At 47.5% G+C, this 23469-nt stretch overlaps 2 protein-coding genes across 4 annotated transcripts in view; one reads left to right on the top strand and one right to left on the bottom strand.

Annotated features, from left to right (window-relative positions):
* Positions 1 to 866: 866 nt before the first annotated feature.
* Positions 867 to 23083, bottom strand: FABP6 (fatty acid binding protein 6). 2 transcript variants are annotated; one of them, XM_029583636.1, is made up of 7 exons: positions 22947 to 23083; positions 21438 to 21503; positions 5201 to 5257; positions 3781 to 3875; positions 3261 to 3433; positions 1335 to 1424; positions 867 to 970 (listed from the first exon to the last, which is right to left on the bottom strand). In XM_029583636.1, the coding sequence occupies exons 3-7, from the start codon at positions 5203 to 5205 to the stop codon at positions 917 to 919; spliced, it is 417 nt and encodes a 138-aa protein (XP_029439496.1). In that variant the 5' UTR covers positions 5206 to 5257; positions 21438 to 21503; positions 22947 to 23083; the 3' UTR covers positions 867 to 916. The 2 variants fall into 2 exon arrangements, with proteins under 2 accessions (XP_029439496.1, XP_029439497.1); XM_029583637.1 differs by having other exon boundaries at positions 3781 to 3851.
* Positions 21991 to 23469, top strand: part of PWWP2A (PWWP domain containing 2A) — a 44858-nt gene continuing 43379 nt past the window's right edge. For both annotated transcript variants that reach the window (XM_029583633.1, XM_029583632.1), the window contains exon 1: positions 21991 to 23125. In XM_029583633.1, coding sequence (XP_029439493.1) covers positions 22068 to 23125 — 1058 coding nt within the window. In that variant the 5' untranslated portion in view covers positions 21991 to 22067. The remainder of the gene's footprint in view (positions 23126 to 23469) is intronic.

Here is a 23469-nt window from a genome sequence, read left to right as displayed (position 1 = left end):
TTGGCTTTTATGTTTACTCATGAAGGAGCATTAGTGGGTGAAACAGGGCTTGAACCAGTGCTACTGCTTCTGTCTGCTGCTCTGACCAATGACCACTAAGGTGCATTGCTTCTTGGAGGTGTGGAAAGATTTGGATTTGCCATTAGGAACACGGGCCACCCAGGCAGAGCTGCTACCATGGTGCTAAGTCTTCTTTGTTTCATTTTGCCACAGCAGCTACTGAGACTGGTCATCCTGTGCCCTCCCCTGCGGGAGGACCACTCCTCTCTCTCCCCTCCCCAATCCAGGGCCAAACAACTCGGCCATCAAGTAGCAGCCTCTGCAATGTTCAGCGTGAGGCCGGGGACCTGGTGCAGGTTTCCTCAGTAACAGGAAGCCCATGCAGGAGCTGCTGCTAAGGTTGCTGTAGGCCTTGCACCGAATTTCTCCTTGTGTCCTGCTGGGCCCAGGCCCAACTAAATGAAGTAAGGAGAGGAGCCAGGAAGGGGCTTTCCTCGTTCCCTGATCTCCTCACCGCAGCCACATTTGTGCCTGGCCGCCACTGCTCGTACTTCAGTGCACCGCCTGTGTTGGTTGCCTCTAGACCGAGGGCGTACTTTAGTGGTTCTAGCCACCAGCACCTTTAGCATGAATTTGGCGCATAGAGGTTCTGTAGCTTCTCTACCTCATTTTCTTACGCCGGTCAAAAACTATTGTATCCTACTAAGCTTCTAGCATTAATTTACTAATCCAATAGCTTTCGCTAAAAGAAAGCTTTACTACTACTCAAGGTGGCAGGAGTTGGGGGGGAATGACAACCCAGCAAAGAAAATGTAACTAATGTTATTTTTGAGTGTTTGTGCTCAGCAAAAGATGACAATGGTGAAGAGGTTATCAAAAACCTGTTTATTGGTTTGCGTCTTGGAAGCCAGCTGCTTTAGGCAATTTTTTTGCTGATTCTTTTGAAAGTTATCCCGCCAGCCACTGACGTCTGAAAGAGAGAACAAAGCAGCTGTTAGTGGGACTTTCGTATTGGCTGAGAATTTTTTTTTTTTAAGCTCTGCAGCTGCAATAACTTCTCTTGTTTTATAATTAGAAAATGCAACACCATTTTAATGCCTCTCGGGTCTAAAGCAAGAGTTTGTTGCACTTTACTCTGCCTCTTTTTATGTTAGCATTTTGTGAATCTGGCCAAATGCACTCTCCTCTGCCACCGACGTGCTGCTGCACGCTGGTCACGTCGCTTTATTTCCCTGTGCCTGCTGTGAGCCAGTTGAAAACAAGACAGTTGGTTTTGCTTTGCTCCAGTATCAAATTCAGTTTCTATTATGGGCCCATAGAGGCTCAACACTTACCTCCACTAGTTTGTTCCCAACAATCTCAGAACTATGATGATATTTTGGAAAATCCACAACCACTTTCCCACCATCCATATGCACAGTTGCCTAGAACAAAATAGATCCATTATATCTGGCCTTGGGCTATCGGAAGACATCATATCAAAGCCGTAGAATAACCTTGGCATTTAAACCCCCGTGTGCAACATCGTCACCACACAAAGGTGAACCAAAGAGGCACAACCGTGGCCTTTGCAGCCCAAGCTTTGTAATAGCTTTTTGGAGTGGGTGTTTGTTCTGGAGACAGGGTTCAACTGACATTTAGGGATATACATTTTCAAGCCATTTAGACAGATAACATTTCAGTTATCTGTCTAAATGGCTCAGTTGCGATATTCAGCAACTTAACCACCTTCTACCTGGATCACTCTTTATCTGGCTAGAATATATTCCGCTATGGCAGAAGCAGTTCTGGGAGGGGCTTTAGAGCTTCTGGTGCGGAGTGGAGTTAGCAGTTAAATGTACGTCCCTAACTCTGCCCCTGCTGCAGCCGGGTTTATGCACTGGTGTAGCTGTGCTGCTGAATATCCTGCTTAAGTTAGTTGCATCAGTGGATCTGGCTAACTTATCAAGTTGCTCAGTGGCAGACTTTTAATGAGCAGGAATGAAGCTAGTTTTAATGTCCTCCAGGACAGGGATGGAAATCCCCTCTTTTCATGAATCCCAAAACCAGTCTGCTTTTCTGGATATTCACAAAGGGCCAGATTTTCTAATCTATGCCCGATTTTATAACATGCGTGCACAAGGGGGGTGCACAATGGGGAAAGCCATCGAGGCTCCCCTAGGGCCGAGCCCTAGGGGAGCCTCGATGGCTTTCCCCATTCCCTCCACCACCCCCCCCCCCGCACCTTCCCCTATCTAACCCGTCCCCCAGCCCTACCTAAATCCCCCCCCACCACCATTATTATTTAAGTTGCACCTGCCTGCAGGCAGGCACAGGTTGCGCGCCGGTGTTCCCCGGCCTAGCAGGCCTCTGGCCACGCCCCGGGACATACTCGCATCCCGGGGCTTAGGCTCCGCGCGCGCGGGGTTTTCGGGGTTACACGCGTAACCCTTTGAAAATCCGCCCCAATGCATTTTCTGGAGATTTGCATGCACTGCCTCCTTTAAAGCCAGCGTTTCAAGTATCTTGAACCCTAAACCAGCTGCCAGAAAAGATCTCGCCATTCCTGCCAGAGCACGGGAACCTGCGGGTAAAGCAGCAGCTTGAAACTTTCCGCAGTGAGTGTTTAAAGCAGACTCGGACTACCCTGCCAAAAACAAAGCTGGGTTGTGCTCCCATGCGTCAATGTGATATCGTGGCTAAACAAAAAGGGCCACGTGCGTAAAAACAGGGGGGGTTATGCACGTGGCCGGGCCTCGCACGCATTATTGGAAGGGTCCAGCCACACGTGTAAACCCCGTCTCGTGCGAAAGTGCCGGGCCTCTCCGAAGGGGTGGGGGCAGGGCAGGACAGGGAGCAGTAAGCAAGCAAACAAAACAAAAGTAAGTAGCTAGGAAGGGGTGAGGGGTCGGGAGGAGAGGGGAAAGGGTAGGAAGGTATAGGGAAGCTCCCTCCCTTAATTGGAGCGGACTGGGAGGGAACTTGGGAAGCCCTACACCTGTCACCGCACATGGCCTTTTAAAACCCCCTTCCCCCATGCCTGCGAATCGTGGGCCGCCTGCACTTGTGCGCGGCCATCGGATTTTACAATAGGCACGCGCTGCCGTGCGCATGTTATAAAATCGGCACGCCCATGGGCGCGCCTTTTAAAATCAACCCCCAAACGTTTAGCCATCATTTTCAAACACAGATCAAGTGCAACGTTCCTGGCTGCCGGTGCTCATTGGAGCGCTCTCCCATTGTGCGAGGCCCAGTCTAAAAAGAGGCCTCAGCTTCCTCACCTTGAACTTTTTCCCAGCCATTGTCTCCATCTCGCATTCTTGATCAATAATGAATTTGTTTGTCATGGTGTGGCCGGGATATATTTGAGACCATGTGAATTCGTTGCCGTTCTGCACAACCTCGGTGACGAACGTGAATGTCCTCCCTTTCTCGATGACATCCTTGGGGAGGCCTGATGGAAAAGAAAAGAGCGGGACTGTTACTTTTATCACAATGATGATTTTCAAGGCTGCTTATTGCAATTTTTTTGTTGTTGTTGTTATAAGGCAGATGTTTGTTTTAACAAATAAACCCTTTTTTTTTAACACAAGTTTCCACCAGAGCATTTAAAACTTAAAATCTCGGCTAAAAGTTTGACCTCTCCTTGGCAGAAAAGAAAGAAATCTTCCCCTAGAAAGGGAAATTTCCTATTGCTAATGTATATAATAAAAAAAAAGAAAAGGAAGCGAGTCTAGGAACACAGACCCTCTTAGCAGCGGGTGCATGATTGTGCTGTTTAGTTAAAGTAACGCTACTCACCAATCGCAGTCATGAACGTATCGTAGTTCTCCTGGCTTTCCACTTCATATTTGCCGGTGAAAGACATGATGCTGCAGACGTGGCAATCTGTCAGGCTGCTTGCAACCAAGGAACAACTGAGCACTGGATGCCCAGAAGCGCGCTCTTATAAAGCCACCCTACGCTCAGAAATCCCACCTCCAAAATCATCACCCCACCTTTTGGGACCAAGGAGCCCTCATCTACCCCTCCCTGTTTTGTTTTGTTAAACATGAATGGGAGAGTTCAGTAAATCACTAACATGAGTGTTATTGACCCTTGCTTAGGAGCCAAGGACGATAATTCTCTGACCTTGACTGGAAAACCTCTAATCCTTGAAGTCTGAACCAGTGGTGGAAGCTCTTTTACTACTGCTGCTGCTGCTGTCCTGAATCCTTAATATAAATGAACTAAATGTATACTTTCTTCTGTAGCTCAAATGCTGGCAGCACTAAAATGCACAATGCAACGTGATCTGTTCTATGAGCTCTGCCTGTGAATCCTTGTAATGTCCGTTTGTGACTCTACCGACTCTGGGAAAAGCCATCATTTAGTGGTGAATGCGGGACTGCTACATCATCTGTTTTATTTTTGCTTGCACTTCCAATCTCCCACTATATCCCCAGGGCTGGAAGTAGGGGTGGGTGAGAGGAGCAGCCGCCCAGAGTGCAAAGCGCCATGGGAGCAGAAAAATGACTGAAAAAGTGTAGGTGCAGAAAAACAAATGAAGGACAAAGAACCACCTATCTCACAATTAAACAAAGTACAATAAATAACAAAAAAAAAAAAAAAATTCTTACAAATACAATACATACCCCACTTCTAAAACATTAATAAAAATGTCCATCAACATTCACACCCACTTGTACAACTCTCTCCTTACTACACACATAAAAAAACCAAATAGTGATTTACACCAAAACATATGTAAAGAAGAATTCAATCAGGTGTGATATAGATCTTCTTATGGATATTGCAAAGGAAGAGGCCTTTTATAAATTATTTCTTTCTAATGTTTGTTTGCTGACAGCAAATTCTAAGCATCGTCTAAGAGGTTCTCGTGTGGTGGTGATATATTTTGAGAAGCAAGCTGCATAGTTGATTTTCCATAATAAGATCTGTATCACATCTGATTTGAATTCTTCTTTACATATGTTTTGGTGTAAATCACTCTTTTTTGTGTGTGTGTATAGTAAGGAGAGAGTGGTACGAGGGGGTGCGAATGTTGATGGACGCTTTTATTAAGGTTTTAGAGGTGGAGGTGTGACCCAGCGGCAATAGAGTATGTATTGTACATTAAATATTTTGTAAGATTTGTTGTAATTTGATTTAAAATATTTTTGTATAATTTATGTAATTCTTTTCTCTTTTCATTGTAAGTTGTAAAAGTGTAGGACCTTACCACATGAAAAGTCAGGAAGACCTACAGCTTTCCTCCTACCAGCCAGGTTGTGGGGAACTAGAAGAGAGAATGAAAAAGGACTGGGGATGAGAGGGGAGCAGCGTGCAGCTGTGGGGGGTGCAAAAATGCTTGCATGCCCCAGGCAGTGGGCACTAAAATGCCTTATAACAGGTCCTTTTGCCCTTGATGGTCAAAGTACATCTGCTAGAACTATAGAAATGATGCTGTAATCGTATTGGTACAAGGAAAAGCAGATTTCCCAGCAGAAAGTGATAGGATCAGAAGAATTATGCATAGAGACCACCCGAAACTATCCTAAAGCCATACGCTAGCCGCTGCTCACGGCCTAAGGTGCAATTGGACACGCGTCCAGAACCCCGATCCAATAAGGGGATTAGTGCGTCCAAATCTCCGTGTAGCTAATAGCGCGCATCACATAGAAAGCCATGTAGATGAGGCCCCTTGAGCCAATAAATTTTCCGCGCAGCCAATGTGCCCTTGCAATGCGGTAAATTTTACACCTAAAGGTATTCCACACTCAAGGATGCATTGAAAAAAAGAGAAAAATCCTGCTCTCTGAGGTTCCTCCTAATAGTATCGTAGCGACACTAAGAAGGAGGAACCAAATAAAGCAGTATTTATTTTAAATCATTAATTCTTTGAAAAAAAAAATTCTGGATGCCCAATACACACACAAGATACATGGTCCAGGCCTGAATCTTGTGTGTGTATATGGTGGTAGCGGGAGAAAACGGACGCTTGTAGATTGAGCGTCCATTTTCCCAACCGGCTTGACAGTCACCTCTCCTGAGCGCCCAATGCCGAGGAGGCGCTACAGACGCACATTTGTTCCTAGCGCCTCCTTTTCAAGGTGGCCTCTCATTTCAATATTGGACTGGGTGCCCAGGACGGGTGGCTGGGCGCGCGTTAGGAAAATGGGAGCTCGATTTCTGCGCACAATTATTGCATCGATCTCCTGCAGTGCAAGCATTCCCTTCCTTCATGCTTTCTGTAACCATCAACAGAGGGACTCTGGAAGCATGAATGTAGGGAAGAAAAGCAATACGACCGATGTAGGACCTCGTGGTCCATTGTCCAATAGGGTTTCTTCCATTCTGCGCCTATGAGAAAACTCCTTTGTAAAACTGCAGCCCAGTAAGCAAGTTAAGAAAATTTTAACCTAGTCAGTCACAAGTTGGTCGGGAATGCTACTCATGAGGGTACAGAGCTAAAATGTAACCACAGGAGCAGAAACCACTTTTTTAATTTTTTTTTTTTTCCAAAATGTGAACTTTTTTTTTTTCTTATGGCATTTTCAGCAACCTGAGATGCTTGTTGAGCAACAGCGGCTTCTGCGTTTAGAGGGAAACTAAAGGCACAGTAACCAAACAAGCAAACAAACGAAAAAAAAAAAAAAAAGATCTGCCCCCCCTCCCCAGTCCCCTTTCAGCAGCAATGGTGCCGGCAGCTCTCTTGCATGGCTTTGCCCCTGTCACAGAGCAAAGGGATGCTTGAGGTTAGCTGCCCCTCCCACCACCAGCGAGGACCTGTAATTTGAGGCTTCCAAACTAACACTTAATCTCTATAATCCTAGGGGAGATGGGGTCTCGTGAGATCCCCGTTGATTATGATATTCCACTGGAGGGGGAGCCAGTGTCCCCTTCAAGGCCAGAACCCTGGAGCTGGCTCCATCTCCTGAGGTGTTGCTAACGTTTGTTCAAATACCACAGCCTAAGGACTTCACCACGAGCATTTCAAGGCAATTGCATACAAATAAGATCATAGGAATACCCATGATGCACTGGGTTTGTTGCGGGGGATAGTTAATGTGGGGCATTTCAAAAGCTGTATGTTATCTTTGTGTTAAGGCATTCTCCGCACAATAAATCCATGAATGCGGTTTAGTAAATGATTCCCACCAGTTGCCATAACTGAAATGAATGCTTGATTCACTAATGCTTTTCTTCCTTTCTGTCAGATAGATACTCTAAGGCCGCGGTAGAAACAGTGCGGCAGTGCCGGGCGCACCCTCGTTCCCCGCACGCACAGTTCTCTTCACCTACCGCTCGATACTCTTTTCTAATTGCATGCAAATGCATGCCGCGGCTGCGAAGCCTTAGGCAATCGTTAGGCCCGTGCAACCCATTTTACTGTATAGGCGCTAATACAGCACCTATACAGTATCCTGGGTGCGCTGGTACCTGTCATTTCAAATGTCATTTCAAATGACATTTGAAATGACAGGCACCAGGAAGTGGATGGTTCCCCCCCCTCCCGAAGCAAGGCGCAGGGCGAAAATTAATATTAACATTGCAGCGTAAGTTGTTTATATATATGTATAAATACCTGTCACTTTTCTGTCACTTTCCGAATCCCCCAGGCGTGCGGTCATCGAGGCGGTGGCGGCGGGAGCCGGCGGGCGGATGGGCGTCCGTTCATCCAGGCGGTGGTGGGAGCCGGCGGGCGGGTGGGCACGCGTTGGATCCAGGCGTCATGGATGCATGTCATTTTTGGTTTTTAACTCAGCTAACTGCACTGTGATACGCTGTGACATGGCTGACTAATTGCCATGAAAGGCAGAAGAGAAAACTTAAATATTTATTTATTTATTTATTTATTTATTTATTTATATTCTTTTTTTATACCGAAATATAGCAGGCTGCCTTCATTCCAGTTTACATTGTAACAACAGTTTCATACAGTGAACAGTTATAAAATTATGAATATAAAGCAAAGAGCTTCCAAGTGCACCTTCCTTTGCCCGCCGGCAGTGAATGAATGCCCGAGCGATTTCGGCGCTCAAGGCAGTCACATGTCGTGACGTCACGCCTTGAGCGCCGAAATTGCACGGGCATTCATTCACTGCCAGCGGGCAAAGGAAGGTGCACTTGGAAGCTCTTTGCTTTATATTCATAATTTTATAACTGTTCACTGTATGAAACTGTTGTTACAATGTAAACTGGAATGAAGGCAGCCTGCTATATTTCGGTATAAAAAAGAATATAAATAAATAAATAAATAAATAAATAAATAAATAAATAAATATTTAAGTTTTCTCTTCTGCCTTTCATGGCAATTAGTCAGCCATGTCACAGCGTATCACAGTGCAGTTAGCTGAGTTAAAAACCAAAAATGACATGCATCCATGACGCCTGGATCCAACGCGTGCCCACCCGCCCGCCGGCTCCCACCACCGCCTGGATGAACGGACGCCCATCCGCCCGCCGGCTCCCGCCGCCGCCGCCTCGATGACTGCACACCTGGGGGATTCGGAAAGTGACAGAAGAGTGACAGGTATTTATACATATATATAAACAACTTACGCTGCAATGTTTTTTACACTTTACTCCCTTTGGTTTTACCCCCATTTTTTACACTTTATTCCTGTTTTAATTTTCGAACACCACACTAACACCAAGTAGAGGGTAGGCGGTAAACTAACAGGTTAAGGAGGCGGCAAAATAGCGGGTTACAAAGGAGATAATCTGAGCGCGCGTCACAGTATCGGAGGGGAATAGCTAATTCCTTCATTATACAGCTAATTCGTTCATTTACATATCATATACATGCTGCGTGCGGAAAGGGTTCTGCGTCTGTTTTAAGAAGCGCTAAGGATGCGTGAAACTGGAGACTGTATCGCTGGATCGCCTTACGCGTCCGAACTATGCGCTCCCAGCACGTTACAGAAGGGAAATCTTCAACCGCACGTTACAGTATCGACCTGTGTGTTGGGAGGAGAGGGGGTGAGGTTTAGTATTTCAGGCCTTGATTTTTCTGCTTAATCAGTTCCTGGCATGGATGACCTGGAGGAATGAGGCAAATGAACTTACTCCATGAACTATGTCTGTTTACATAAAACTTTCTGAGGATAATCTTCCTACACACCTTCGATGTAGGAGATAAGGATTAGCAGTCTGAGATGTGAAGGTAAGATAGAGCAGGTGCTTTGCCTGTTGCTGTCTCATTGAAGACACAGCATAATGTAAGTAAGATAAACTCTGTATAGGCAAAGAAAATGCTTCCACCACTTGCAAGAAGGCAGCATGTATAAATACTCATTCCAAGAGACAAGGGGGGTGGGTGGGAGGCCAACATTTACCGTTTTCATGTATATTCCTACTTTTTGGCACTTGTGCGGCTATCTGGCAGCTCCTTCCCACTGCCGGATAGATGGATGCATCGCTAGGTGGTTTACAATTAAAAATATTCATAATTGCACCAAATAGAAACCTTTATCAGGCTCTCTTCTAGAATGCTCTGATTTCTTACTGCTCTGGCTCGCTCCCACTGGCCCAATCCACTGGCGTTCCTTCTTCATCACTTTCTTGTACATGGGAGGTGCACACATGGCCAAGATGATTCCGAGGAGGAGAAGTGCACGGATGATGCTCGGGCCAGTCCCAGCCCTCAATCCTTTTTTTTTTCCAGCCCAGAGCCTTCTCATGCGACTCTGGCTGGGGTGCAGCGGATGGCTTTCCAAGGGCCGACACGCCTCTAGACCGCGTCCATTGCAGCACACTCCTGTGCGTGGCTGTCGGGATGAGGCGCCACGTCTGGCCCCTGGACTTGGCTTTCCACATCGCCGCTCTCTGCAGCCCTCTTGTCATCTGGACTCCCTCTCATTTCTGCTGCCGCACAGAGCCGTCCAGCTCCCGTTGTGATAAAGCTCAACGTTCCCCTCACACCTGCTTCTTCCGCTCGCCAGTCGAGTCACCACTTTGGGCTGAAAGTTCAGTGGCCACGGGGAGAGGAGAGCAGGAGGAAGCCTGCTCCACATCTTCAGGGTCAACTCTCCCTCTGCCGGCCTTCTGGGCCCTGGAATTCAGTTGCTACTTACCCGGATAGCCTGTCAGGGATGACTCTAGCCCTTTCCCTAGTTAAAATGTGCATTCGACCTGTGCCAAATGCCCATTTCAGTTTTTATGCAGTTTTATTTAATCTCCAAATTCATTAGCATATCATTAGCTTACTGCATTGGGAGTTTAAAAAAAAAATCCTGGCATTAAAAATGTGAGCTAAAAACCAGTGCACATTTTATTAGTGCCAAGGTTATTGCATCGGCCTGTTAGGTACTTAATGCTGAAAATCAGTGCTAAGCTCCTACTTCCCCTGCTCTAACTCCATCCCTGTAGCCACCTACCTTTTAGCCCCCTAAATTAAGGAGCCTACACTTAGGCACTCAGCCCTAGTACATTTTTTTAAAAGGGCCAATTTAGGAGCCTAACTCCCAACGTTAAGCTCCTACACCCCTTGAAAAGTGACCTCCACTGCAAACTGTGGCCCTAGCTGCTCTCACTGAACGTTCAAGCCCCCAGTCCACGAAAGAGCATGACAAAGCTCTTTAAATCGGGCAGAAATGCAGAGAATATGCCATTTAACTCCACGGCATGAGCAACCTTTCCCGGCAGCCCTGGTTCTTCCACGTTCCTCTCCCCTCCCCTCGCTAAGCATTCTGCGATTTGTCCTTAGCTGTCAATGCCAACCTTTAGAGAAAGGGAGATTAAGAGCAAGGCTGGCGAAACTGTGGCACTGACGACTCGGATTTCTCTGGCAGCTCTGAATTCAAGGGACCTGGGGAGGCCCAGTAACTGAAAAGCGGGTAAAACACTGTTTTACCCCCAGGAATGGCTTGGATAACTGCCCACCCTCTACGCAGGTAAAAGTACCCATGTATGGCGGTTGTGTGGATGTTTTTTCCCCCGTGTACCTTTGGAAGCAGTCACCGGGCTGGGTTGGCTGTAATTTTGAATAATTTGAGCTATCCGAGTAGTTTAATTCAAAAAAAGTGCGCACACAAAAAGCAGGCAGAAATTTGGGTGCTAATTTTTATGGGGCAATAATCAAAGCAAAACTCCCATCTAATTTAGCTTTGATTGTTCTGTCTAACCCCATGGGAAGAAATTCCCCACATGCTTTGCAGCAATGCAGACAGATTATTAGGTTAATGGACATAAGCGGAAAAAAAAATCAGTCTATTTATTTATTTATATACCCAAGAAACAAAGCGGAAGCTGATCAATAATGCTGAACAGCGAAGAAAACGAAAATGATCAGTGTCAAAGGGATTCTTTGTTAGAACTGTGCCCGACTCTGGCCGAGTTTCGCTCTTGTGAGAGCTGCCTCAGGGACTACAACGGACAAAATTGAAATAGAATAGAATAAGATCAAAACACACATACATGTAAAACACAAATTAACATACATATATATGAAAACCATGACTGGCATGTGTCAAAACTAAATACATATAAAAGTGTTCACTTAATTTAAAAACATGTATATTGCACACTTAACTTAAAAACTCAAATGAGTAAATTCAGAGACATCACTGCATGAATCTATGATTAACCACTGTATATAATAAATGGGCTTATTTCTGTCTGTAATATCTTTGCATGTGTGTGAACAGCACAATGGACATAGATGCGTAGCGGGGAAAGAAAGTGCAGTCGTAGCGAGGTACCTGTACAGATTGGTTCTTATGTTCAAACTCCTTCAATTGGAATCGTCAGAAAAGTGCGGAGACAATGCTAAAAGAAAAACTAGGCGTGAAACTAGAGTAATTACATATACCACTTTCTTTCCCCGCTACGCATCTATGTCCATTGTGCTGTTCACACTTTTATATGTATTTAGTTTTGCCACATGCCAGTCATGGTTTTCATATACATGTATGTTAATTTGTGTTTTACATGTATGTGTGTTTTGATCTTATTCTATTCTATTTCAATTTTGTCCCATTGTAGCCCCTGAGGCAGCTCTCACAAGAGCGAAACTCGGCCAGAGTCGGGCACAGGTTCTCATAAAGAATCCCTTTGACACCGATCATCTTCGTTTTCTTCTTTATTTATATAACCGACATTCGATCTGGGATATCACACCGGTTTACATTCAGGCACTGTAGGTACTTCCCTATCCCCAGAGGGCTGACAATCTAGGATTATGATCCGAAGGTTTGCTTATAATTGGAAAATTCCCATCATGCAAGGTTTAGTAAATCGTAAGCCAAGGTAGTCCAGTACAATTGGGGGTAGAAATAATTTAGCCCTTGATCATCTTCCACCTTATATCAGACCTTGGTTTCCCAGATCGCTTAGATCTGTCCTTGCCTCGTGATTCAGTTAAGCCCCCTGGGATCAGGAGTAGGGCTCTGGATCAAATCCTCGGTAGGATTGACGGCATTTTACTCCAGAGTGTGTCTGCGTGCACGGCAGGACTGGAAAGGCCTACTCCCCGGAGTACAAGGAAATGGCTGCGTCTGCTGACAGCCGTAGTATCCTTATCAAATATCTGTTTAGTTCACTCCTACCCACTGGCTGGCTTCTCTGTTAATACCAGGTCAGCCAGACAGACGGACACGACTTTCCCCGTGAACCATTCTTTTTTTTCCTCCCCCTCTCAAGAAGAATGCCTAAAAAACCCCACAACAAACCAATAGCAATGATAATAGACTTGCAAGGCTGGAGGTTCAGGGGCCAAGAACATTTTGTTTAGTAAAAAAAAAAAAAATACAATTTTTGTATTTCTGTTTCCATATTTGAAGTGTCAGGCCCTTGAGTGTCTCTGACTTCGTTTTATGACTTTATGGGGAAGCTTTCGCTGATGCTTTTAAGTGCATCCTACACACAGAGCCAGTACAAAGATAAGAAACGTAATTCCACTTGTAAGTGACCCAGCGTTTATTGTTAAGGGTCCTTAACCTTCGAGTCACTGCCACTGCTGGGAAAAATGTAACATTTGATCATAAAACCAGCTCGCGCGGTTTCTTTGCACTTCCTTTGCTGGTTGCTGAGGATCTTCCCATGCACCCAGGTACGGGATCTCAAAACCCGCTGGCTGATTTAGCTCCACAGTGCTCGTGTAAATCCCACCTTTTCTTTCCTGTTACCCCCGGCCGCTTTCTGAGCTGCCTTGTTTTTTGGCCCAGTCGTCTCCTCCTGCTGCTTTGGCTTTCTGGGTCAGTCAGAACCAGCCTCTACTGCAGCTAGGTCTTTCCTGTTTTGAATCTCCTCCCCTCTCCCCGACCATGGCAGTGACGGCCTGTGACCAAGGGCTGTCACTGCCACTGCGGCCACTGCAGCAGTGGGAGCCCAAGTCAGGCCACTGGATAATGCCATTAGGAATGTGCCTTTGCTGGACATGAAACAGGATATTTAACGTGAAAGCACAGAAACACTAACAGAGTGTTGTTCATTTTCATTTTAGAAAGATGTCAGGCCCTGCTCCCACTGCAAGACAACACAAGTTGTGCCTCCCACCCAAATCTTACTCCATCTCTGGGCAGGAGTAATCCCAGATGGGCTAAGATAAGACAGAGAGGGAGAAGGAAGGGGAGGGCTCGGGAACCTTTGATCAGCTTTTTCTTTCATTTTTAAAAATACATTTAAAAAGCCCAAAACAAAACAGGAAAAAACAACAACATCTCCCTCACCATTGAAATCATACTTAGGCCTTGCACATCCCTAATGGCAATTATGCAACGGCTAGGACTCTTTTTTCTGCTGGCGTCGTCCGTAACCCCCATCTGCCTGAGGAACAGAAGCTCGAGCCTCCTGCAATGCAACACGCACCCGCGCTACTAAGCCACGGGGTGATCCGATATCTCTGCTTTTAGGGCCAGCTCGGTTTCAAAACTCCTGCATAACTTATGCCAGAAATAGGGGCCTAATTCCTTGCTTGATTCCTTCGGGGACGGCAGAAAGTACATGCGCCACGTGAAAACACGCACTCTGACAGTTCGGTTTCAGAGCACCCACACGGCGTTTCCTTTTAAGAATCAGCCAGAACGTGTGTGTACAAATAGGTGCATGCACCTTTCTATTAGGTGGGCTAATGGCCATTCAAAAACTGCATCCTTTGTGCTCAAATCATTCAACATGATTTAACAGGTTGGGATATACAGGCTATCCGCCGCTAAACACCGTCAACCAATCAAAGCCGAATAAGGACCGGCTGCTTTTCTACATCTTCAGCCTGGCTTCTTGCATTTAACTGTTCCAACTGATCCTCCTGTGCTCACCAGATCTGATTGTATATCTGACCAGAGAGAGAACACCTGTCATTGTATTTGTGTCAGGTTCTGTTATTTCTTCACAAGGTATTCCCTATTAGTGCAAAACGGTGAGTGGCATGGAGAGAGAAGGGACGTAAAAAGAGAGAATGGGAGGGAGAGAGAGGAAAAGGAGACTGGAGCAGAAAAGAGGGGCTGTACACTTGCTTTTATGTACTTTGAATTCCATAGTCCCTGGAATCTATCGACCTTATGGGATCCTGCCAGGTACTTGTGTCCTGGATTGGCCACTGATGGAAACAGAATACCCAGCTTGATGGCCTTTTTCAAATTCTCTCTTCACCTGTCTTATCAATGTCTTACATTGAACTTGCCAATGCTTATGTTTTATCCTATTTTCTTCTGATGGATCCTTCTTCCAATTTTGGAATGAAGATCTTTTCACTAAAATAGCCTCTTTCCCCTCCCCTTTTAACCATGCTGGCAATCGCTTGACCTTCCTTCCACCTTTCTTATTGCGAGGATTACATCTGGACCGTGCTTCTAGGATGGTATTTTTTAACAATGACCACGCCTCATGCATACCTTTTACCTTTGGAGCTGAATATTTCAGTTTTTTCTATTTTTCTCATTTTCTCAAAGTTTCCCTTTTGAAAGTTTAGCGCTAGAGCTGTGGATTTGCTTACTGTCCCCTTTCCAGTCATTAATTCAAATTTGATCATAGAACGTGAATAATCTTCCCTGAAATCAAGCCCTGCGGTATCTCATATAGGACTGCAGGTTTGTTATTATGATGGTTTCATCAGTAGCTGAAGGGTGTTCAAATAAGACTGGAAAGATACACTACATGGAGTACACAAATCTCACACAGGTGTTCTTTACACTTGCGCAAATTTCCAAAATGTGTGTTTTATGTTTATGCGTATGTGACACAATGGGAGGCCTGGTTTCTGTATGTGAGCAAGAGAGTTAAAAAAAAACAAACAACTTTTAATTAACCTCAGTCTTCTCCCCTGACCAGGATACACCATGCCTCCTTTCCCTGTTGGAATACCTGTGGTTAAAAATACGGGTGCTGTGAAAACACGAGCGTACTTTTAGGGGCTGAAAAGTCACTTAGATGGATTCAGCTGTTCTACTCAGAGATGGATTTGGTCCACCGTCAGCCCTAGGCATTGCATAAGAACAGAAGAATTGCCATACTGGGTCAGACTGGGGGGGGTCCATCAAACCCAGTATTCTGTTTCCAGCTGTGGCCAAGCCAGCTCACAAGTACCTGGCAGGATCCTAAGGGGTAGATAGGTACCACGCATCCCAGGGATAAGAAGTGGATTTCTGCAACTGCACCTTAATAATGATTTATGGACTTTTCCTCCAGGAACTTGTCCAAACCTTTTTTAATCACAACTACACTAATAGCTTTTACCACATCCTCTGGCAATGAATTTCAGAGCTTAATTATGTATTGAGTACAAAAATATTTTCTTTTATTTTAAATTAAATTAATCACCTAGTAATTTCATTGTGTGTCCCCCTAATCTTTGTACACTCTGAAAGAGTAAACAGCTGATTAACCTTTACTCATTCCACTTTATTTATTATTTTATAGACCTCTATCACATCTCCCCTCAGCCGTCTCTTCTCCAGGCTGAAGAGGCCTAACCTCTTTACCCAGTGATTTATATCCAGTGCCACACAGCCCCTACCAGAGCAAACGAAGCTCTGTGTGGCACCCCCACCCCAGGCCTTAGCTCCAGCAGCTATCCCTCAAAGTGAGTGTGGAGACTAAGCCTGTGCTCACAGGCCCTGCCCCCTGCTTGAGGATCGCTGCCGGATTCAAGCTGAAGAGCCAGTGGTTGCGACAGCGGGAGAAGCACCTTCTGAGGTTCAGGGCAGGATTGCGGGATGGCAGGGAACAGGAAGTTTGCTGCCTCCCCCCCCCCCTATGAGTAAATCCAGCTCTGATGTTACTCCTATTTTATCTGCATGGATCCTGACTATGCCTTTAAAAATGAATCCTAGAGAGTGCTGATCACATATAATGCAGCTACCTACGTACACAGTCACACATATGTCTGGGCATCATCCATTAATAGGCGAACACACACACACATATATAGAGAGTCAGGTATAAACACAGATATACATGCCTGCATGCATGCAAACACACATTTGTAACTGTCCCATAGTCTCGGGATTAAGAAACATGGCTCAGTAGTTGGCTTGGTGGCAAGTGCTATGCAGAGAGTCCCCAGTTCAATTCCCGCATTGAGCATCTGCACCCCTGGGTTGCCTGGGACTGGGCATGCCCTGGAGGTAGCGCTCACAGCCCTCGGGAGGGGAGGGAATCATGGTCATTGTTTAGGGCGACAGCCAGTGATCAGATTCAGAGCCCCTGGTGCAGTGTTGTGGAAGAAGCCCTGGGGCATGGACTTGGGATTGTTGGAAGGTGCACAGTGCTGGTTCTGACTGAGCTTGAGAAAGAAAGAGAAGAGAGGAGCTAGTGGGCCAACCCCGCCCGGATCAGCGTCAATTTTTCCTAAGGGCTCCCATGTTTCCTTCGGCTCGCGGAGGGCGCGATGCAGACGTTGCTCTTATCTTGCGACTCCAGTCAGAAATGGCAGCTTGTGACCACGGTGTAAAGTCCAGCTATCGAACTATTTCAGTATTTACTTAAATGATTCATGAGGCGCCTTACGCGTCGCCATGAACAATGAGTTTGTTGTTTAAGCTCTGGGGCTTTGGTACTTGTTGGAGTAATCATTACCCCCTTTCCCTGCCACGGAGCCTGCGAAAGCCACCAAGCCGATTCTCCTAGGCAACAGTAAACCGAAGGGCGCGCACGGACTTTCCTGCCACAGTCAGTTCCACCCCAAACCTTTCCCCCGTTTCTAGGTGACAAGTCTCCCCAGTGCAGTCGCCTGGCACCAGCATCCACTGGAGTCGACGCCAACTGAAGATTTGTTGGCCTCGGCTGCACGACGTGTGCAGGCTTCGTAGCCACACTGGGGCCGATGTGATGCGCGGATTCTTTTGGCGCACGCAGCAAAAACCAGCAGCAGCGCGGGATGTAATAGCCGCGTATGCTAATGAAATACGTGCATAGAACCCACGCGCACCAACCACATGCAGAAACGTGCGCTCGTGGCCCTATGTAGCGAATCACGCAAACATCCGGACAGAAAACCACGCGGACGGTCTTGTATGTTAACGTGCGGAGGCTTTATGCATCGTTGCCGCTGGGGCTCGAGGCATTGGCGGCAACTTAACAATTAAAAAGTTTACAAAAAAAAAAGAATTAAAGAAAAGTTTTACAGGGAAATAGGGTGCACACATCCTTGCTGATGCTTGGATGAAAAAAAAAGACCGAGGGGACACACGAGGCAATGCCCGTGTGTGAATTCTTGCACGTGCTGTGTAGAGCAAGAGCTCTATGCACTTAGGGGCCGATGCAATAAATGTGTGCAGAAAACAGGCACTCAGTGTTGAGCACGCGTTTTCCTAACTCGCGCCCAGCCACCTCTCCTAAGCCCCCGACCCAATATTAAAATGAAGGGTCACGCTAAAAAAAAGGAGGTGCTAGGGAAAAATGAGCATGCCTAGCGCTTCCTCGACATCGAGGCGCACAGGAGAGGTGGCTGTCGAGCCGCTTGGGAAAATGGCTGCTCAATCTGCAAGCGTCCGTTTTCTCCTGTTACCGGCATAGACACACACGTGACACACAGCCTGGACCGTGTATCTTCTGTGTGTGTATTGGATGTCCAAAATGGTTTTTTTTCAAAGAATTTTTAAAAAAAAATAAATACTGCTTTATTTAGTTCCTCCTTCTTAGTATCGCTACGATATTAGGAGGACTCTCAGAAAGCAGGATATTTCTTTTTTTTTCCAATGCGCCCTTGAGTGTGGCGCACCTTTACGCCATTCCTGGGCCGCTGCATTGCAAGGGCGTATTGGCCGTGCAGAAAATGTATTGGATCGCGGGGGTTAGCTAATGACCTCATCTAACTGGATTCCCATCTGATGAGTGCTATTAGCTATGAGGAGATTTGGACGCGCGAATCCCTGTATTGGATCGGGGGGGGTCATGGACGTGTGTCCAAAACGCGCGTCCAATCGCGTGTTAGGCCGGGTGCAGCAGGTAGCACACAGTATTGAATCGGCCCCTTAGAGAGATGGATGGCACCACCCATGTGTCTTGGCTTATTCAGCCCTGCTTGTCACTGGAGAATGGTCGGCAGCTAAGCTTGAAACCTGAACGATAGGCACTACTGCTTACAAGTTTCCAGTTTGTTCTAATTCAACCAGTTTTCTGTAATGGAGGTTACACTATGTGTAGATTTTACAACCAAGGGAGACCTCCAGTGGAAACCTGTAAAATTGTCTTATCTGAGGACTGATGAATAGATCTGATGCTTCCAATGCCAGTGAGAGTTGGCGGCTGGGGACAGAAAGAGATATAGACCCTGCTGTTTATTTCACGCACCACTGGTTAATGAAAAGAAAACATGTTTTCATTTCTGCAGGCTTGCTTTAGAGAAGATGGTCCTGGTGGATCCTGACCTTTGCCTTATACAAATTTTTCACCTTGATTCTATTAGAAAAGAGACTTATTATGTAGCACCGGTGTGTGTGTGTGTGCACCTGTCTGGCCCTCCCCAGGAAATGGGGAGTCACAGGCACTTGGAAGGAGTGATTAGAAGAGAGGCATTTCTGGCCAACAAATCTAGGCACAGCACCTTCAGCTCTGTGGAGCAGCAAACCGAGAGACCCAACTTTACCATCCAAATGGAGTGGTAGATTAGAGCCGAGGCTGCCTGGCCTCCTACCCTCTGCAAATTGGAATTTGGCAGCTCTTAGGCAGCATTGTCTTTCCAAAACTGTCTTTTCTTGATCTTCGTCAAATTCATGAGCCCTCCGCCAGATGCTGCTTTGCACCAGCGAATAATAAATTGAAGCAAGTGAACGGGGCCTGCTCCCCCGCATCCCCTGCAACTGGGTTAGGGGAAGGGGTGGCTACGCCTCTCACTAGGTTTTGCTTCCTCTTATGTTACACACTCAGCAGGCCTTATTTTCAGTAGATGTTTGGCGTGCCCCTTTGGAACATGGATTTGGCTGCTGCACACCACTGCCTCGGTGAATTTGAGGCTCCAGATGGGTGCTGACAGGTAGGGCAACACGCCAGTGGAGAGACAGGAAGGCGGGCGTCACAGCCCCAATCTCACAGCACGTCCACAGTTCAATCACCCCCCGCAACCCACTTTTTGTGTGATCTAAGTCATGCCCTTTGTGCTCAGACGGATGTGTTATTATGCACATGGAGTGAAGGAGTAGCCTGGGGGGCGAGAAGCCAGGGCTCAAATCCCACAGCTACTCCTTGTGACCTTAGGCAAGTTAATTCACTCTCCATTACCTCAGGTACAAACCAAGGCCTGGATTTATCAAAATGCGATAAGTATCGCATGCGATTAGAAAAGGGGCATGTTTTATGCAAATAGACAGTTTATCACAATTTGCACTAATACCTATGTGAAAAGCTAAGTTAGTGCAAATTTGCATACAACCACTGGGGGACCATTTTTAATGGTCTCAGATGAGAGAGAGAGAGAGAGAGAACGCCTAGCCATAATGCTCTCTCCCTAGATAGGTATTTATATCCCTATGGGAGGCCCACCTAGTAACTTGAGGTGAGATTTACGTATTAGTGTAGGGGATAAGGGGCCACTTTGACATTCAATGTGAGAAGTATGAACAGAACAGTGCTCTCTTGTGAAGATTTGATGACCTTCAGAGAAAGGAAACTCACCCAAAGATGAGATTGGTGCAATGTTCTCTCCACCTAGCTTGATGTTACCCAAGTAGAGAGTCCATCAAGCTAGGAGGAGAGAACATTGCACCAATCTCATCTTTGGGTGAGTTTCCTCTCTCCGAGGGTCATCAAATCTTCACAAGAGACCTCTATCATATCCCCCCTCAGCCGACTTTTCTCATAGCTGAACATTCTTAACGTCTTCACCCTTTCTTCATAGCAGAGCTGTTCCCATCCTCTTTATCATTTTGGTTGTCTTTCTCTGTACCTCTTCCAGTTCAGCTACACATTTTTTGAGATGCAGTGACCAGACTAGGGGGATAAGAGATGAGGAACAGGGGATGGTGTGAGAGGGAGGGGACAACAGAGGATCCGTTGGAGGTTATAAGAAGGGTTTGAGGGTGAGAGTTGAGGGATGCGAGAGGAGCGAAGTTTGAGAGGAGTAATCTGAAGAGGAGGAGTAAGCAAGGAGGTCCTCTGGAGGAGGTGGAGTGCAGGGAAGGTGAGGAGCAATTGCTGGGGAAGGACTACACTCCTGCTTGTTGGTTTTGGTTCTGCTGTGGGGTTATGTGAATTTTCAAGTGCCAAAATGGGGTCACACTGGTGTTTGGGAACATAAGAAATTGCCATGCTGGGTCAGACCAAGGGTCCATCAAGCCCAGCATCCTGTTTCCAACAGAGGCCAAACCAGGCCACAAGAACCTGGCAATTACCCAAATACCAAGAAGATCTGTTCTAACTAGAACTACCAAGTGATCCCAGTTTCTCAAGCGAGACTCTGGAACGGTGCCATTTTTTTGCACTGCATGTACCAGAATGCATCAGAAAGAAGGTGTCAAAAACCAGAATTGCCTCTAACTCTCCCTCTAGAAATATGGGACATTCATCACCTCAATGGAGTGACTTGGCATGGATACATGAAATCAGAAGCATATATTTAAAAAGTAAAAACCAATGCAAAGGGTATATACCAAACGAATAAGACTGGGCTACAACTGCCAAGTTCAGAAATGAAAGCTCAGTGAGGTCTAGAATTTTTTGCCTGAGGATGTGGTTAGTAAAGTTAGCGTAGCTTGGTTTAAAAAAGTTTTGGAGAAGTTCTTGGAGAAGTCCATTAACTGTTCTTAATCCAGTTGACTTAAGGAAAAGCCTCTGCTATTACTAGCTTCAGTAGTATGGGATCCACTTAATGTTTGGGTACTTGCCTGGTACTTGTAGCCTGGATTGGCCTCTGTTGGAAACAGGATGCTGGGCTTGATGGGCCCTCGGTCTGACCCAGAAGGGCAATTTTTTACATTCTTATGTTCTAGGTCATTATTCAAGCTGTGCACAGATGCTCCCATAGAACTGATAACCCTCCTCTTCCATCTTTTAATATTACATTTAAAAAAAAAGTCATAAACAGAACTTAAAGGCAATACCTTCATATTCAGAGTGCCATGAATATATCTGATATCAGGAAGAACTCCTCAATGACTGGCAACATTCTAAAAAAATAAAAAAGTGTATTATTTTATTCTGTTGTTTTATTCATAATGTCAAATACTATAGATGTATTTTCATATGCATTTCCACCTAAAATAAGGATATTGCTACCATGGAGAGCTAATAAGGCCTTCCCATCATTACTACAGCTCTTTGATGCTTCATCTCTGCCCAGGAGACACAGGTACACCCTAAGGCGGGGTAATTGACAAGAATGGTAGCCAATGAAAATAAAATGCAAAATAATTTTTGATCGACGTTCAGCAACCCCAATAGGAATTAAGAGCAATATTTCACCATCCAATTAGAGGTTAACTTTCTCTCTAAAGCATGATGGGCTTGCGGGTTCCAAACCCAGTTCGAATGTTTGACAAGTACACGGACCAACGGAAAGTTTCTCTGTGGCGGGCCCTGGCCTGATCTACGGCCCATCCCGCCAATGGTAAATGTGCTTCAAGACAAGCTAGCCAATGAAAGCGTGGCTTCGTAGTTAGTGGGCGGGCGCTATCCCGCAGAAGGTGAAGGCCGAGTATCGATTCGCCCGTACGGGAGAAGTGAGAAAGAAAATGGCGGCCGTGGCTGCGGAGGCGGCAGCGACTGCGGCATCGGTGCCGGGCGACGGAGGCGAGGCCGAGCCGGAGCCCGAACCGATACCCGGGAGCGAGGCCGGCACCACCTGTCTATTGCTCGGCAATGCTTCCGCAGCTGCTACTGAGCCGCCGGGCGCCGAGGCCGAGGAGTTGCCGCAGCCGCTGAGAGCCGTTCCGGCGGCAGAGCACTGGGACCCGCCTGTGGGGACGGAGGCCCCGGAGCTGGACGGGCCGGGGGAGAGCCAGGCGCAGAAGGCCGACTTCCCGGCCCCGCTGGGGCAGAGCGAGGAGCCGGACCGGCCAGAGGCAGCAGGGCGGAGCAAGGCCCCGGACTGGTCGGAGCCGACGGGGCAGAGCCAGGCCCCGGACTACCTGGACCCTGCGCAGGGAAGCGAGGCCCCCGAGCTCCGGCGCCCCGACCCCACCGAGGGCAGGGGCCCCGAGTCCCTGGAGCCGGCGGGGCGCGCCAGCCTCCCGGCCGAGGACTGGCGGGCGGCGGCGGCCTGCGAGGGTGTGTCGGAGCAAGCTCTGGGGAGCTGCGGCCAGCGCGTCCGGACGCCGAGCGCTTCGGAAGAGGAGGAGGAGCTGCGGCAGCCCCCGGAGCCCGAGGCTCCGCCGCAGGAGGCCGCGCTGGCCCCGGAGCCCGAGCCCGCCCCCGAGCCCTCTGCCGTCTGCGGGCCGCCCGAACTTGTCTGCGCCCCGGAGCCGAGCAGCACTGGCCGGGGCCAGGAGCCCGAAGCCTCGCCGCCGGCCTCCAGCACTTTCCCTCGGGCAGCGGATCCTCTCTGCAGCCATGCGCCCGAGCCTCCCCCCCTGGAAGAGCCGCCTGCGGCCGCCGAGCCCCCCGTCCCGGACCTGCCGCCCCAGGAGTCGGCGGCCGAGCTGCAGCCGCCTCAGGCGGGGACCGTGGCGGAGCTGCTCCCAGGCTCGGCGGTGTGGGTCACACTGGATCACATCATAGAGGACGCGTTGGTGGTTTCCTTCCGGCTTGGCGAGAGGATTTTCTCAGGGGTCCTCATGGATCTGTCCAAAAGGTGAGACCGGAGGGGGTGCTGGGGATCGGTGGGGGTGGGGACGGGGACGTGCTTCACTTACACCCCCCCCCCCCACCTTCCGAGAGAAGAGGACACGTGGGGGAAGGTGGCCATGCGGGATCGGGGAGGGATTTGGATGCCTATTCAGGTCTGGGAAGCTGGCAGAACGAGGGCATAGGCAGTATCAGATCGGATCAGGGCTGGGTATGTGTAGGAAACGAATGCTTCAGAAAGCTTTCAGGCTGAATGCTAACTCAAATTTGCTGTGGAACCGAAATAGGATAATTCTGCGCTGCTCTCCTGGGATGTGGTGGCTGTGTAGGTCATAGCTGCTAGGGGTGTAA

Source organism: Rhinatrema bivittatum, chromosome 18, assembly GCF_901001135.1.
Source record: "Rhinatrema bivittatum chromosome 18, aRhiBiv1.1, whole genome shotgun sequence".
NCBI lineage: Eukaryota > Metazoa > Chordata > Amphibia > Gymnophiona > Rhinatrematidae > Rhinatrema > Rhinatrema bivittatum.
Note: the sequence above shows the minus strand (reverse complement) of the source record. Positions and strands in the feature narration are given on the sequence as shown.

What these genes read in the sequence shown, in the direction of transcription:
- FABP6 (XM_029583636.1), bottom strand. An exon ending in TACGTTCATGACTGCGATTG is followed by an intron (nt 3,434 to 3,780) that starts GTGAGTAGCGTT and finishes CTTTTCCATCAG; the next exon opens with GCCTCCCCAAGGATGTCATC. An exon ending in TTGGGAACAAACTAGTGGAG is followed by an intron (nt 971 to 1,334) that starts GTAAGTGTTGAG and finishes TCTCTCTTTCAG; the next exon opens with ACGTCAGTGGCTGGCGGGAT.